The sequence below is a fragment of the Hyaena hyaena genome, unplaced genomic scaffold (genome assembly GCF_003009895.1).
Source record: "Hyaena hyaena isolate Hyena2069 unplaced genomic scaffold, ASM300989v1 scaffold_6, whole genome shotgun sequence".
Classification (NCBI taxonomy): Eukaryota; Metazoa; Chordata; class Mammalia; order Carnivora; family Hyaenidae; genus Hyaena; species Hyaena hyaena.
In genome coordinates, this window is record NW_024080638.1 from 6,321,333 (window position 1) to 6,338,792 (window position 17,460).

Here is a 17,460-nt window from a genome sequence, read left to right on the forward strand (position 1 = left end):
GTCCTGTAGCTCAGGGGTCAACAAACTTTTTCTGTGAAGGGTCCATCATCGGTGTCTGTTTCCATGCTCTGGAACACGAGAGCAGCCACAGACAATAAGGAAACAAATGAGCAATGTTGTGTTCTAATAAAACTCTATTTACAAAAACAAGCAGCAGCCAAATTTGGCCTGCAGGCCAGACTTCTGCCGACTCTGCCCTGGCCCCTACCAGCAGAACTCCTGTGACCAATTTCTCATGCATTCTTTCAGAGCTGATCTATCCAGCGAGCTTCGTTTTGTTTGGGGTGGGGGAGGGGTCATCGACTTCTGATTGTTGTTTAGTGTTTCACTACAGCGCTGGTTCCCTGGAAGCACTTCAACCGCGCCTCACAACTGCATTCAATTCCCACCACTGCAAAAGTACCCTCCCCGCAAATCCAGTGCTCCTCCCCACCCCCACCCCCATTTTACTTGTAGGTATTATCTTTTTAGAAATGTAACTGAACATGGAACACAGTTCACAGTCAAAACCGTCTACGGTGAGATCTGCATGGAATGGCAGAGAAACAAGGCCCTCAAGCCACAGCCAGGCCAAGTACCCAGGCCAGCTGATGAGCACTGTATGGGGCTTCCAGACCCAAGTCCAGCCGCCCAGGAAATGGCATATTCCCACCCTTTGCTATAGTTTCTGACACACGTCTCCCCTGGTGATTTCACCAGGAGGGACACTGGGTTGGTAGAGAATTCTAAATTTCTTAGGTCCCTTGACTTAACACCACATTACAGGAGGCCCAGCATACATGTATGCATGCTATGGTGTGGTCTCAGCAGGCCAAGCGCTGGGACACGCAGTGTCCGGTGTCTGAGAGCAAGTGGCCACATGAATTAATAAAGCCCCTTCCTCCCATTAGGAGAAGCTTCTATTCAGAAGTCAAAGAAGAAACCAGAGTGCGGTGAGCTTCCGGGGGAAGGGGACCACATCAGGGGAAAGAACAGAAAAGGCTTGTCCGTGCCCCATTCCAACCTCATTTCCAAGCCCCTGCTAGCCATCAGCCAGAGGAGGGGATGGGGAAGATGCGTCAGGAGCCTCAGACCGCAAGGCAGCCACGGTCTCCCGGACAGAATCCTAAAGAAAGAGGGTCAAGGGGGGCACAATTCCAGTATGCAGGAACAGGCAATGAGGTGTGACTGTGAAAGCATGTTATCTGTGAAGTAGAATATGACTTTTGAAGCTGAGAATTATTATTTTTCGTTAGGTAGAAAAACCCAAAGATATCACAGCAAGGTTGTATACGCTGTCACTGCACAACTATCAACATTTGTACCGCACGTAATAAGGTTGCTGAGAGAAAACTGTGTTCTCCCAACATTCACTGTTAGATATATGCTGTGAGGTTCTCCCTCTCTCTGAGTTGGGCTCGATCCTGGATACTGCCCGACTCTCATGGTATGGTGGATACCGTGAAGCAAAAAATAACCTTAGGTACTCCTAGCCTAAAGGTCTTTGTATTCCTTTAAGCCACCCAAGACCCCAAAGGGCTACAACTACAAAAAATCTGGAGGAGGGATTCTGATGGTCATAAAACTCTAAGCATCAGTATTTCACCCACTAGGCAAGAAGTCCAGTAGGCAATTGTGTTTTGTTTTTCCTCAGGTTACTAATACAAATCATTTTACACCAAAACAACCAGGAGAAATTTAGGAATGCAATATTCACTCAAGTTAAGTTAAACTCAAGACTTGAAACATTTCATATTTGTGTTAGGTCAGAGAGTTGCCAAAGATTCAAGTTCATTGACCCCCTAACATGAAAGATACTTCCTTGGAAATGCTAAAGAAAGGCATTAGCGGAATCACTAAAGGAAAGCCATATTATAACAGACAAAACTTCTTATAATAAAAACACGTGAACAAAACAACGTTTTCCCCACACGGAAGTATTAAGCTCTTCAACTCTAGAGAACCTTGTTAGTTGATTCAACTTTTCATCTTGACCCAAGATTCAGAACTTACCAACACAGTGAGTCCTCCCATTGCCCACAAATCCGTATTTGCAAATACACATCTTCATCCCTTCTGTTTGCTTGCAGGTAGCATGTTCATGGCAAGTGGCACAGACATCTAAAACTGAATCATAAATTATATATTTCAGGAAAAGAAAATTTCAACATTACATTTTTTTTTTGAGAGTCAGAGAGCACAAGTGGGGGAGGGGTAGAGAGAGACAGGGAGACAGAGAATCTGAAGCAGCTCCAGTCTCTGAGCTGTCAGCACAGAGCCTGACATGGAGCTCAAACTCATGGACCATGGGATCATGACCTGAGCCGAAGTCGGGACACTCATCAGACAGAGCCACCTAGGCGCCCCAGGAAAACAAAACTTCAGTCACCTCCTCTAGACAAGTCATATTTTGGGTAGTAGACGTTTGGAAAGAAAAACCAAATTTTGAATTGCAAAATTATAAAAGATAGATCTGATGCCATACTGTGGACAGCTACTCACTGACCACAGAGTAAAGTACAAGTATCTCTTTCTGGCAACCAAAGCTCTTACCAGTCCAACTCTAAGCTAATCCCTCCAAGCCTCACTGTTTCCAAACCCAAACCACACAGAACATTCTCTAGGCAGAAGGCCGTCTACTCTTTCCCACCATGCTAATCCACTGTCCTGCTTCATGCCGTAGTCACGGTGTTCCTTCAGCTAGAATGCCTTTCCCTCCTTCTCTCTCCAGCTAGCACCCATTCCTGTTTCAAGACCCACCTTAAACATCACATTCTCCCTAGGGTCTTCCCCATTCCTCCATTCTAGTGGAAAATTAAATGTATCTTCCTCTGTGCTCCACTAACTCTTGTAAATTCCCACATCAACCATGTTAATTTGTTATTTTATACTATTCCAGTTCTGTCTTCCCAGCTGCGTTTTATTAATGAGCTTCTCCTCAAGTTCTGGGATTATGTCATTTGCCCACATATCATCATGGCACAGTATAAAAACACTCAATATACTTTTACTGACCAAATGGACAAAGGAACCTGTAATCCTAGTTGCTACGACTCAAAGAGCAAGTGGAAGGAAGAACTCATCTATTATCCTATCATTTTTTCTTTCAGGGGAAAAATGAATATGTTTAAAATGTCATTGAGGGACGCCTGGATGGTTCAGTTGGTTAAGAGTCCAACTGTTGATTTTGGCTCAGGTCATGATCTCAGCAGTTCATGAGTTCGAGCCCCACGTCTGGCTCTGTGCTGTCAGCGCAGACTCTGTTTAGGATTCTCTGTCTCCTTGCCCCTCTCTCTGCCCCTCCCTCTCTCTCGCTCTCTCTCTCAAAATAAATAAACAGGAAAAAAAAAAGCCTTTGATATAATAGCCAGGACCTAGCCAGATGACCAGATCCCAATTACTTACACAGGTAACAAAAATGTGTGAGGCTAACACACACACACACACAAATCTACCAGACAGTGATCGATATATGGCCCAAGATCAAAGAAGAATTTCTACCTGAGGCTCTGAGGGATATCACATTGTCCTCTGAGTGTCTGTAATTTCAGGAGTGGCCTAGTGAGGAGAGTCTTTCAGCATGGAATTCCATCTTAACCCTGGCCCCATTGCTACCCAGGTAATAAAGACTTAGCCCTCGGGTTGCTCTAAGCTACTGAGACAGGGAGATTTCCAAGTATAGACAGTCCCTGACTTACGATGGTTCACCTTACAATTTTTCAACTTTACAATGGTGCAAAAGCAACACACATTCAGCAGAAACCACACTTTCCCCAGGCCAGTGATGCCCAGTGTGAGCCTCTGTTGTGCTGCTGGGCAATGAAAGCCAAATGTGGCTCCCAGTCAGCTGCACACTCAGAAAGGTAAACAACTGATACGCTCAGTAATCATTCTGTACCCACACGGCCATTCTGTTTATCGCTTTCAGTACGGTATTCAATAAATTACAGGAGATATTCAACATTTCATTATAAAATAGGCTTGGTGTTAAATGATTTTGCCCAACTATAGGCAAACGTGTTTTGTGCGGGCTTACGGTAGACATGGCTAAGCTACAATGTTTGACAGGGTAGGAGTATGAAATGCATTTTTGACTTTGGAGATTTTCAAGTTAGGATGTAATCCAATCGTAAGGTCAGGAAAATCTGTAATGTACGTTAACCATGCCTGCTTTTTCTTATAAAACAAGTTCAACACAGGGGCGCCTGGGTGGCTTAGTCGGTTAAGCGTCCGACTTTCGCTTGGGTCATGATCTCGCGGTTCGTGGGTTCGAGCCCCGCGTCGGGCTCTGTGCTGACTGCCAGCTCAGAGCCTGGAGCCTATTTCAGAGTCTGTATCTCCCTCTCTCTCTGACCCTCCCCTGCTCACGCTGTCTCTCTCTCTCTCTCTCTCCTAGAAATAAATTTAAAAATATTTTAAAAAATAATAATAATTAAAAAAAAAACAAGTTCAACACAGAAATGAGACAAACTGCTGCTTATCACTAAGTAATACTAAATTAACCTCAGAATATTTACAAAATTTATTATATCCCACACCATTACCAAAAAATGCAACAAGGTGCAAAAAAAACATAGAGATTGTAGAGGACATACTATCTGACTACCATGTAACCATGTGGTAAGACTACAAAATAAAACATAAGATGAGTGTCCCCCAAAAAACCTACTTAGGAACTACAGAACAGTATCCTAAACAATTCTCGGGGCTAAGAAGATAGCAAAATTGAAATGTTTAATACTAGATATAAAAACATATCTACTCCAGAAAATTTGAGTTTTTCATGGTTTGGTACTTTCAAAGAGAGAAAGAAAAGCAGTCAGCCAAGAAAACACACACACACACACCTTAGAATTTTATTTTTATTTTTTTAATATATTTTTCTTAATTTTTTAATGTTTTATTTATTTCTGAGAGAGAGAGAGACAGCATGAACAGGGGAAGGTCAGAGAGAGAGGGAGACACAGAATCTGAAGCAGGCTCCAGGCTCTGAGCTGTCAGCACAGAGCCCGACGTGGGGCTCGAACCCACAAACCGGGAGATCATGACCTGAGCCGAAGTCGGACGCTTAACCAACTGAGCCACCCAGGCGCCCCAGACCCCTTAGAATTTTAACGCAAGAAATTTGGGGGAAAAAATTCCTAAAAGAAAATAGAAGTTTATTTATGGAAAGGGTCAGGAATTAGTAAAAAAAAAAAAAAAAAATTAGGAAATGTATTCAGGGTCGCCTGGCTGGATTAGTGGAGCATGCAACTCTTTATCTCACGGTTGTGGGTTCAAGCCCCACATTGGGTATAGAGATTACTGAAAAATAAGATCTTAAAAAAGAAGGAAAGAAAGAAAATATATTCAAATTCATTGAGGGGAAAAAAAACCTTTCCCCAAAGTCAGTGTATCATAAAGACCAGTATTCATAACTCAGTGGAACTGGTGAGAAGAAAAAAGCACATGCAGACACACAACAATAGGAGTAAAAAAGAACTTGTAAGAAAATATACATAAAAGGTTTTCTTATTACAGGGGCACTTGGATGGCTCAGCTGGTTGGCCATCCAACTTTGGCTTAGGTCATGATCTCGCGGTTCGTGAGTTCAAGCCCCACGTTGGGCTCACTGTTGTCAGCACAGAGCCTGCTTTGGATCCTCTATCCCTTTCTTTCTCTGCCCTTCCTCCCCCCCACCTCTCTCTCTCTTTAAAATAAACATTTTTGGGGGCACCTGGGTGGCTCAGTTGGTTAAGCGTCTGACTTCGACTCAGGTCATGACCTCTCGGTTCATGGGTTCGAGTCCTGCATCGGGGTCTGTGCTGACAGCTAGCTCAGAGCCCGGAGCCTGTCTTTGGATTCTGTGACTCCCTCTCTCTCTGACGCTCCCCTGCTCACTCTGTCTCTCTCTCTCTCAAAAATAAATAAAACATTAAAAATTTTTAAAAATAAAATAATTTTTAAAAAGGTTTTTTATTACAAATGAAAGACTTTCCATTAAAACACTGCAGATTTAATACATTCTCCAAGCCACACCCCCACCAAATGACATCAAGAACTAGAAAGGCATAAACTTGGCAAACAAGATGATGGCAGATGAGGATGTCAACAGTATTTCAGAAGATGGAAGAGATGGACATAGCGGAATGGCCTGAGCAGAGCTAAGAGCTGACCCCAAAAGGCTGAGGAATTGGGGCCAATGAGTGCTTCCGAAGGCAGGCATCAGGGACAGGGCTCAAAGGGAAGAAACTAGGTGCAAATATGGATAAGGAGCAGGAGGGTACCCAGCTGCCTCACTAACCCTGGGGTAGAACGGAGTTGTACAACCTGGAGGAAATGGGCCAGCGATGCTCCAGATTACAGGCGCAACAGCAGAGCTGAAGAGAGACTGGGTCCCCACACCTAAATGTCCATCAGGATGCGGGAAATATATGTAATCATTTCAACATTTTAACATATAACATTTTAAACAGTGCTGTAAAACACTGTCCATTCATAATCACATGCAACCAAAATTCTGGAAATACTTTTGAAATAATGAATCCTGGTCAAGTCCACAAATCCACTGTGATCAACCATATAATGATAAACATTCTTCCCAGTGTGTCCATATAGTGCAATAACAGAAATCAATACCATGTTAATGAAACCAATAACAAAACGATAAAATGTTTGATTTTTTTTTTTAATTTTTTTTTAAAATGTTTTATTTATTTCTGAGAGAGAGAGAGGCAGCGTGAGCAGGGGAAGGTCAGAGAGAGAGGGAGACACAGAATCTGAAGCAGGCTCCAGGCTCTGAGCTAGCTGTCAGCGCAGAGCCCGACATGGGGCTCGAACCCACAAACCGGGAGATCATGACCTGAGCCAAAGCCGGACGCCCAACCGACTGAGCCACCCAGGCGCCCCTGATTTTTTTCTTATATGGAACATTTGTCTTTATAAACATGGCAGCATTTTTATACATCCAGTTCCAGAAACCCACATCAGATAGAAAAGGATTATTTCATTCAATTCTTGAGTGAATCTAATAAACACACACAAAAAAATTAAGAAATAAAGTAGTGCCACCCACTCAGATAAATTAAAGGAAGTCCAGTCTGAATTAGTGAAGGACAGAATGTAAAGTTTTTTAAATAAATTGAATTAAGTTCAAGTTCATTCAATAAACGGGACCAAACAAAATAAGGCTTTGTAAGAAGGCAGTCAGATACAGGGGGAAAGGAAGCACTGGAGATGAGAGTCCGAATTGAATCCTAAATCTAGCTCAGTGTGATTCATTGTATGACCTTTATTTTAACAAATCACTGAAACTCTCTGGGTCTCACTTTTTTCATCTGTAAAACAAGGGCTTTGGGCTTCTCAGATTTTAAAGAGCATTCAAATCATTTGGGGATAGTGTTAAACTGCAGGTTCTGATTCAGCCTGTCCCGGTGGGGCCCTATAGTTTGCATCTCTAACCACCTCCCAGGGGAACCACATTTTGAACAGAAAGGTTTAAGTGGGCTCCAAAATCCTTCCCCCAATCATCTGAGGCTTCACCCTAAGTGATGAAGGAGCATAAGGCAAGCTGAGGGCAAAGTACAAGCTAACAGCAGCCCCCCTCAACCCCCGGGGGGATGTGTGTGATATTCCTCGGACACTCCTGGCTGCCCAAGAACAAAAGAAAGGAAAGAAAACAAATGGTTGACTGAAAAAGATCATAGTCATGAAGGCCAGGAGTCTCCATCAGTTTACCCATAACTTGGTAAACTGCAAGAAAAAGGCAATCTTCTCCATAGCCTAATCTCCAGAAACCTAATATCACCCTCATCAAGATGTAGGGGGTTGAAGCACTTGCCGCAGTGATGTGGGAACGAAGGCAAATGAAAAATTAAATCCCCTTACTGCCTACAGCCCAATGACAAGTCCTTGAAACAGGCAGAGTGACCTCCCTCTGGGAGCTCAGCTGCCTCAATGATGACACTTTGCTGGGGGCAAAGGAGAACCTTGGCTTAACATTATCCTGACAGCCCCCCTCCCCAGGATCCTGTGAGTCTCCTTAAACACATAAAAATTCCTTTGCAAACCTCCTTTATCTTTAATCCCCAAGTATTGTTGGCAATTATACTCCAAATATGTGGCCCCTGATATATATCTCAAAGTGTCTCATGACTGAGGTTTCCTAAGCAGTACTACATGACATTTTCCTAGCAACAGCTAGCCCCTCAAGGTCCTGGAAACCTTGCTTCCAAAATTCCTTAGAGATTTAATGCTGTCCCTAACCTCTTCCTAACCTGAGGGTATATAATCAGTCACTCTTCAACCACAGTGCAGCTCTTTGTGCCTGCAGGTCCGTCCCCGTGCTTTAATAAAATCACGTTTTTTTGCACCAAAGACGTCTTCAAGAATTCGTTCCTGGTCGTTGGCTCCAAACCCCATCACCATCCCAAAACCCCTATCTTAATGACCCACTAAGAATAATTTAGCCAAAAGACCAGTATTTGGCATGTTTGGCTCAATAAATGTCTGTCCCCCAAACCAGCAAAAAAGACAAGATGTAGGAGAACCTGCACAGCTCAGTCTGTTAAGCGTCCGACTTCGGTTCAGGTCATGATCTCACAGTTCGTGGGTTTGAGCCCCATGATGGGCTCTGTGCTGACAGCTGGAGCCTGCAGCCTTCTTCAGTTTCTGTATCTCCCTTGCTCCTCTGCCCCTCCCCAGCTCAAACTCTGTCTCAAGAGAAAAAAAAAAGGAGAGAGAGACAAGATACATAGCGGGCTACCAAAGGCTTCTCAGACCACCTGCAGAAGGGAAAGCAGTTTCCAGAAGAAGGGTCTCAGCTAAAGCTTCTTATTCAGCCATAATTAACCTAGCCTGTAGGGCCTTACATGGCAGCTTCTGAGTTCTAATTGCTTGAGGGACTAAGGAGTCTCTTGGGGGTTGTGGGGGAACAATGTGTCCTAAAGAAAGGGGCAGGAAGCACAGCCCTAATCCAAGAAAAGACAGGGCAGGGAGTCACTTCTGACCACACAACAGCTCCACTGTTCACTAGCCCAGCCCGTAGCTCAGTTAAGAATCACCTGGAGATGGAGTGACCCCTTCATCCCAGTTTTAATACTTAAAGTCCTGTGACCCAGAAAACCCCCCATTAAGGTGCAAACCAAGACAGCTGGTCACCCCACCTGGGAGAGCTTGTTAAAACAGAATCCCCAGGTGGGAGATTGGGGGGTGTGGGGGGACGCCAGAATCCCCAAACATTCTGATTCAGTAGGTATGGGGGGGTGTCTGAGAACGTGCATTTCTAAGAAGCTCCCGGGGGGACCACACTACTAATAGCACTGCAAGTCTGGTTCAACCTCACAGACTTGGCTCAGAATCCTGAGGAAGGAAAAGGCAACACTGAGGATACCTTTCACCAAGTCTAAACTGATGCATAGCATAGCTGGACCAGGGTGACAAAGATATTCCCAAGAAATGGGAATTCTCCAGGCCAACAGAAAGACCACCACGCCTTTGCTATCATCTGAGGGGAATTTGGGGGGAGGGGGGGTTGGTAGTTTTACATCCGTGTCAAGGATGACTTAATTCTGTCATTAAGAGGTGGCTGCCGTGCAATAACTGAGGGCACTACTTCAGAGTAGTATGCAGAGTCCCTGAAGAGGCGCAACTTCATCCCCCACCCTAGGGATACCTAGAACTACTGACAGAGACAATGGGGACCCCAAAGTCTAGACAGACAAAAAGGCTAAGTCTTTTTTGTTCCCGTCATTGTGCCCCCAGCAAGGACGACCTAGATTCACTCCCCTTCAGCACTCGGTATCCACTAAGCCAGCTAAAATCACATTCAGCGCTTGAGAGGGCGAGCCAGCTTTTGGTGTCTCCAGCTGGGCTGGGGGGCTTCTCTCTTGCTCCCTGGTTCGGTGATCTCAGGCAAGTTAAACTGTCAGTCCTCTAGTTTTAATCTGTGAGATGGAATCGTGTCACGAGGATTAAATGAGAAATATAAATGCTGTATGAGCTCTAAAGCACTAGACAAAGGGCTAATTTACATGAATATTTATGTCTCTTTCCACCGATGTTGCAATTACTGTTAGAAACAGGTCGTGCAAGATGCAGTGCCTGCTATTTGGCACAGTGTTAAGAGCAGGGGTAAGAGACATTAGGCCACTTGCGGGCTGTGTAATCCTTGAGAGGTCTCTGGGCCTCGGTTTCCTGTAAATCTGAATGTGAGAATAACAAAAACCCACCTCATATGGCTGTTGTGAGGAATAAAGAATAAATGAGTTAATGTACGTAAAGCAATTAGAGTATGTTAGACCCTATTATAACCACCACTCAACAATTCCGTTAATGAATAAATGAAAGTACTGACAGCTAGCCAACTCCCAATTATACTAATGAAGAGGGTGATGGAGAGCTGCATTTGTGCAAAAACCCAAAGCAATATCTTTGGATGGACAGATGCCTACCTATTCATGGGGTCATATTCTAGGATCCACAGTATCTTAACTTACATAATCACCCCCTCTGCCTTCTTCACATCCCTCCAGCCTTCTGGGTAACACCTGACTCAGACCTTGGAAGTTCCGCATCCTCACCCTTTTGGCACTGCTCAGCACCCCCTCCTCTCTTCCATGCACCAAGTAGGCCAAAGCTCAGGATGGAATGAAGGGTGGTAGCCTGAGCAAGACACTCTCGCTCTGTTGTTGTTGTTGTTTTTTTTAAGTTTATTTATTTTGAGAGAGAGAGAGAGAGAGAGAGAGAGAGAATCCCAAGCAGGTTCCATGCTATCAGCATAGAGCCCGACACAAGGCTTGAACTCTTGAACCATGAGATCATGACCTGAGCCAAAATCAAGAGTCTGACGCTTAGCTCTGTTGAGCCACCCAGGAGCCCCTAGGTCTGTATGCAATATGCAAGCAACAATTTAAATGAAATAACAGCACATGGGCTTTGACAATACAATGAAGAGACTGTGTCCACTGCCAAGGGAAGAAGGTAGTTTAAAAGCACAATGGAGTGCTTGCATTTAAATCTTAATCTAATGCCCCGCTATTCACAGTCAGACCAAACAAATCCACTTGCACAAGCTTCATGAGATCCTGTCTCTCAGGATCACTTGTGGAGATACGTGGACACATTGCAAAGGACCCGAGGAAATAAACAAGCTTAAAACTAAAACTTCCAGCTAAAACTCTGGAAGGGCATTTCCAAGTCTTCCATATTATGTAAAACTGCTCTTTTTCTTTCTTTCTTTTTTTATGTTTATTTTTGAGAGTGAGAGACAGAGAGAGAGTGGGGAGGGGCAGAGAGAAGGAGACACAGAATCTGAAGCAGGCTCCAGGCTCTGAGCTGTCAGCACAGATCACTTCCAAACCACTCCCTCCCTCCCCCCAAACAGCTCTCCTTTCCCCCACCATGAAGAGTGACTATGCGGCTCTGACTCAGGATGACAGGGTGAAGAACAGGCCTAGGAAATGCGTGATTAGTGACATCATGTGCACTTTACAGACCAAGAACAATTTCCCCAGGCCTCTCCCCCAGCGCCCCCCCTAGATTCTCAAGGCCTCTGCCTGGCCTCCTTCTGGCCTCCGAACCTGGCCAGTCCTGAGCCAACAAGGCCCCAGCCACTCCCGCCTCAGAGCCCTGCCGGAGAAGGTTAAGAAACAGGACTAACTGGTTCCACCCCTCCCCACCCATTCTTAACCTTCCAGCCCCTGGGCTTGGCGCACCCACCCACCAACACCCTCCTGCTCTCCCAACTGGGCGGCTCGCACGTCCCTCACACTCAGTCCCTCCACTCTCGCCTCCCTGAAGCACCTCGGATAACAATTCAGTGTAATTCAGCACATGTAACCGGTGAGACTGAATCTACTGGTTGACAATGGCCAGACCATAGACAAAAATAGACGTCTGACCCACAATCTGCAGCCATCAGTCCAGGAAGTCAAACCACAGCCTCTGTAGCTGAGGCCCAAATTGGTCAGGATTTCATCAATAACAGCCGGCTTCCCTAACTGCTGCCATAGCTTCCAAAGTAGGCCAATCAGAGAAAGCCAGATACACTCCCCTAACCAATCCCATGCAATGCCTGCTGTTAGCGAAGCCACCGCAGCCTCGCCACGCCAACGGCCTCTGACTCGGGCACACCAGAAGCCTTCCCCTTCCCTTCAAGCTTTTATACACCTCTGCCTGGTTTTGAGTCTGATCGATGTAAGTGATGCAGGCTGGCTCTCTTGCTGTAGCAAACTCTACATAAAGAGCCCTTGTCTGTTCTCGAAGGGGTGGGTTTCCTTTACTTTCATACCAAACTCCCAAAATGGGCCACAATCTCACATGGAGCTCTTAGTCTAGTAAAGAGCTACACTGCAAAACGGAATCGGTGTGTAGAGTAAGGGTACCATGTAAATATGTACACAAGTGGGGGAGTCCCCTGGACGAGTATGGTACACAGAGACAGCAGGGACACAGGGGACAGGCAGGGCAGTGCTGGCGCCGCAAGGGGACTGGACAGCTTCCCCGGAGGGAAGACAACGGGGCTGGTTTTGAAACACGAATAGCACTCGCTAAGTTGACAGCTGGGGTGGGGGGTGGGGGGTGGGGGGGAGCAGTTCTCCATTCTTCTCCTTCCCTCCCCTCTCAGAGACTAAGCTTTCCCACGTGTAGACCAATTTTTGCTTTTTGACATGCTCCATTAAAAACCTCATTTATTTGTGCATTTTCAGTGTCTCCTTCTCTACTGAATGATGCCCTTCATTCTCAAACGTGCTTGTGTCTGCTTTACCATTACCACCAGCCCAGCTGAATGCTACCTTCTCTTTCCTTCCTTTTTTTTTTTTTTAAGTTTTATTTATTTAAGTAATCTCTACACCTCATGCGGGTCTTGAACTCACAACCCCAAGATCAAGAGTCACATGCTCCTCTCACTGAGCCATCCAGACACCCCTCCTTCTAATTTTTTTGAAGAGTATCCTTTTTTAAAAAAAAAATTTTTAAGTGTTTATTTTCTGAGAGAGAGAGAGTGCAAGCAGGGGAGGGGCAGAGCAAGAGACAGACACATAGAATCCGAAGCAGGCTCCAGGCTCTGAGCGGTCTGCACGGAGTCCGATGCGATGCTCAAACTCACGAACCATGAGATCATGACCTGAGCCGAAGATGGACACTTAACCAACTGAACCACCCAGGCGCCCCTCTTTAAAGAGTATCTTTAAGAGCCGATGAGGCACTCACTTTGCCCTCTGCATCTGGTTCTCACCCTCACTGCTCTGCTCTTATTAACCTCAAGACTTCGGGGCACCTGGGTGGCTCAGTCAGTTAAGCGTCCAACTTTGGCTTAGGTCACGATCTCACGGTTCGTGGGTTCAAGCCCCGCGTCGGGCTCTGTGCTGACAGCCAGCTCAGCCTGGAGCCTGCTTCAGATTCTGACTCTCCCTCTCTCTCTGACCCTCCCCTGCTCACACTGTCTTTCTCTCTCAGAAATAAGTAAAACATTAAAAAAAAAACAAAAAAACCTAAAGGCTTCAAGTGACCACGTAGTCTCCATCACTGGAGCACACCTACCATCCATACATAGTCTTAACACCCTATTGAGTTCAACCTCTCCAGAAGCTCTCACATCACCTCAAATTCAGGATATCCAAAATGACGTATCTTTCTTCCCAAATCTTCCTCCTCCTCCTACAGAACCATAATTCCAAGTTCACGCAGTCCCCAAACCTTTGTGTCCTCATTCTCTTCTGTCCCCTCACACCTTAATGTCCGTGAAGTCCTTCAGTTCCATTTCTACTTTATTATCTCCATTCAGTCCCCTTCTCCTGCTGTCTTTACGGAGGGGCCACTCCGGAGAAATTCTAGGCCAGCTATGCCAACTTCCTCAGTGGTTCCGAGCCTCCAGTCATGCCCCACACTGCCCACCGGAAGGAAACATGCCCTTAATAAAACCAGGTTCTTCAAGGCTGGAAATGAAGAAGGATGCCTACATAGGGAGGGGAGGGTTAACCAGGCAAGCCTGACTCCCATTCCCCAAAATTCACCCGACAGTAGCCTTTAAGGATGACCTTAGGAATTCTGTTCCGCTATCTTAGCCCGGTCATTCAACGGGACCACATTGGAGCATTTCCCAGGCTACAGAGTCTTCACACAAATTCTGAAATACGCCCCAAGCATCTACAAGTTTTTCTGCACACTGCCGTGTGTACCAAGTCAAGGAAGGAAGTTAGAAAGCCTACCAGAATACCTGCTGTACCAAAATGGCCACCCCAGAAGGTTAGGCTATCAAGAGAAACACCCACCAGTGACGGGAAAAGTCCAAAGGTGAAGAGAATTTGGAGGAACATGAGTCGTAGCCCCAAAATCTCCTTATCTCCCTTCTGGAAGTTCCCTTCCACCTTAGGATGAATGGTTTTATTAAGAAAGCTGGAGGGTTTTCTTATCCCCACTTTTTATGTTACTCCCTGTACAAAAACCTCAAATTACTTCCAGTGGCTTCCCACCACCCCGGAACAGCTAAGTCTAAATCCCTGGGTCTGCCAGTTGAGGTACTCTGACTTCTGGTTAATCCAATCTGTTCTCCACCTCCATTTCCCACCCATCTTCTATGGTCCGGATGAATTGAATCACAGGCCCCGTGCTTTCCCACCTCTGTGGGATTCCTCACATTGTCCCTTCTGTGTGGATTTCATTCATTCTACACATATTTATGCAGAGCTGACTGTACCCTCTGCTATGAGCTGGGATGCCTTTTCCTCACCTTCACAGACCCAAATATACCAAGCCTTGTTTGCCCAGTTCAACAGTCAGCTCATCCATGATGCCACCAGAATTAATCTAGCTAGATTTAATCTAGAATTAATCTCGTTCTCCTACTCGGAGCACTTAGGGCATTCTGCATTCGTTTCCATTACTTGGGTAAAATACCACCTCCCTTACATGTTCGAATCCTCTGTGTAACTCCTACCGCATGTGAAATGCGTTCCAATTGCCTGGAAATGGAGGATTTGCTTGTCTGTCGCCTCCAGAATATGAGCTCAGTGAGGGCCAGCGCAGCGACATCACATCCTGCACAGGGAAACTATTCAAGGCCCACGTGTTGAATGAATGACTTGTTTAAGGAATGCTTTATTCCTGTAAACTTCCTTGCACTTCTCACCACATTAGCATCTGGTTCTTCATTAAGGTGAAAAAATTAAAAGGTAGAAAGAAAATTGCTTGGGGTCAAGCATTTGTCGTGCAAAAGCCACAGCAGAGCAGGAAGCGTGACAGTGCAGCCGGAACGCCCTTCCACGCCCTTCCACGTCGGGCGCGGCTCTCCCCCCACCCCCCACCCCCCGCCCCGGGGCTCGAGCTCTCGCCTACCCCCCGCCTCGCCCCAGGTCCCCAGGCGCCGAGGGCGAGGCCACCAGCGACAGGTTCCCCCGGCGGCCCGGGGAGAGGGCGGGGAGCCCCTCCTCCGTCCGTGCGCCCGCCTTCCCGAGCCCCAACGGCCGGAGGGGGCCCCACCTGCGCTCCACGCCCCGGCTTCGCTCCGCGTCCGCCCAGCCCGGGGGCGGGGAAGCGTCCGGGGCGCGCCCGGCGTCGTCGAGGGCCCAGCCGGCGCCCCTGCGCGGCGCCCGTCCCTTGCCCGCACTCACCGTCGGCGCCCTGCGCTCCGCTCGCGCCACGCGCCAGGCCGAGCAGCAGCAGGAGCGGCAGCAGGCGGCGAGGCGGGCGGCCCGCGCCCCGGGGCCCCCGGCCCATGCCGCCGCCGCCGCCGCGTCCCTCCGGGCGCGCCCGCGACTCCTCCCGCGGCCCCGAGGCGCCGAGATAAGGCGGCGGGCGCCGCGGGGAGGGGGGGCCGGCCGGCCGCTTCCGGCGCCGCGCAGGGGAGCGGAGGGCGCCGCGGGGTCCCGGGGAGGCGGAGGGGCGCGGGCCCTTCCTCCCGCGCGGCCCGCGCGCCCGCCGGACACGTGCTCGCTACGCTGCCCCTGGCCCGCGCACCTGCTGCGCGCCTGGCGCCAGGGGGCCCGGGGGACACGGGGAGACGCGGTCGGCCCTCTTGGCGCGGAGGTTCCGCAAATGGGAACAGATGCCCAGCAGAGAATGACATAAGCTGACCCTAGAGTCCCGGACCGTGCCAGGCGGAAACGTCCGTTGTGCCTCAAGCATAGGGAACGAACTGGAGATCTGACCCTGCCTGGGGCTCAGGGGGCCACCCCGGGTGGCAGCGGGAGAGGGGTGAGAGGCAGAAGCAGCGGGAATCTTCCAGCAGGAAAAAGAGCTGGGGTGAAGTGGCTGGCGCTCCAAGGGCAAGGTGAGAGGGCAAGAAACCAAGTGTCCAATCCACCCAAGAGCGACAAACTTAACCAGGTGACAAGATTTAACCAGGCGACAGAGCTGGGGGGGGCGGGGAGGAGCTAACCGGAGTTCCTGCTTCACCGCGGATATTCAGCTTGGGCGTCGGAAGGCTTCGTGAGGAAGTAAGCTAAGACCCAGAGGATGAAAAGAATGTGGGAGGGGAAGCTTAGCGGTGAGTTGGGCTTAAACTGAGGCCCAGGGACCTGAGAGTGTCTTCTAGAAACGAGGAGAAGGACCTCCTTAGACTAAGGACCTGTTCCTTAGTAGGAACAGATGAATGGAGAGAGGCATTAAAGCTGCAGAGATAAAAATCGACCTCATAAACCACGGAAAGGAGGTTGCTCAGAAGCTGTAACAGCGTTTTAAGCAGAGAGTGACCTCATCAAGAAAGGCTCCCGGGTCTCCTCTGTGGAGCTGGGACTAGGGAGGCGAGAAGATCAGCCCGGGGCTGCGGCAGGAAACCAGGCAAGAGAGGACAAGTCCAGGAGCAGGGCATTGGCAATGAGAAGTGGCAAATTCGGAGTGGTTGTTGGGTGGAATCCGCTGGATTTTGTGACCAGGAGAATGTAAAAGAAAAGGAAAGAGAAATTAACAGAGGTCACCGTAATTTCTGGTTTGGTCAGCTGGGTTGATGATGGTGGTGGGAGTCACTGAGATAGAGACCCAAAGGGAATATTTGCAAGTTGGGGAAGGGAGAGGCTGCGGGGGGGGGGGGGCAAGGGGGGGGGGACAAGTTCCAATTTGAAGGCTTTGAGCTTCTTTCATCTGTCCAAGAGCAGGGCCCCCCATTCCTCAATCCATACCGTCACGTGCTTTCTCTTTCTACCATGAGCCTGCTCTAAATCTAACCACCCATGAGCACACCCATATAAGGGCCAAAGTTGTTGTGTAGCCTTACAAAGAAGAAGTTAAAAATAAACTGCGAGGCTCTTTTGCAGCAGACTTTCTTGCTAGTTATTTTTTTGTGCAGCAAAGATAAGTGCGTGCTTTGGGCAGTAGTAGATGGGCAGTGGGGGTACTGTGGTCAGTCCTCTATAATTTTAGGCAACATTTTTGTTAAGGTCAGCTCCTCAGGAACTTTGAACTTATGTAATTGTTTTGGGGCGCCTGATGGCACAGTCGGTTAAGGGCCAACTTGGGCTCAGGTCATGACCTTGTGGGTTCGTGAGTTGGAGCCGCGCATCAGGC

The 17,460-nt window shown here is 47.8% G+C and overlaps 1 protein-coding gene across 4 annotated transcripts in view; it reads right to left on the reverse strand.

Annotated features, from left to right (window-relative positions):
* The window catches only part of SUSD1 (sushi domain containing 1), a 243,638-nt gene extending 227,960 nt beyond the window's left edge, over positions 1-15,678 (reverse strand). For all 4 annotated transcript variants that reach the window (XR_005529943.1, XR_005529944.1, XR_005529946.1 and 1 more), the window contains exons 1-2: positions 15,570-15,678; positions 1,993-2,106 (exon numbers count right to left, since the gene is read on the reverse strand). Coding sequence is in view for 1 of the 4 variants with exons in the window: in XM_039240706.1 (XP_039096637.1) it covers positions 1,993-2,106; positions 15,570-15,675 (220 nt within the window). In the remaining 3 variants the exon portion in view is untranslated. The remainder of the gene's footprint in view (positions 1-1,992; positions 2,107-15,569) is intronic.
* Positions 15,679-17,460: the final 1,782 nt, after the last annotated feature.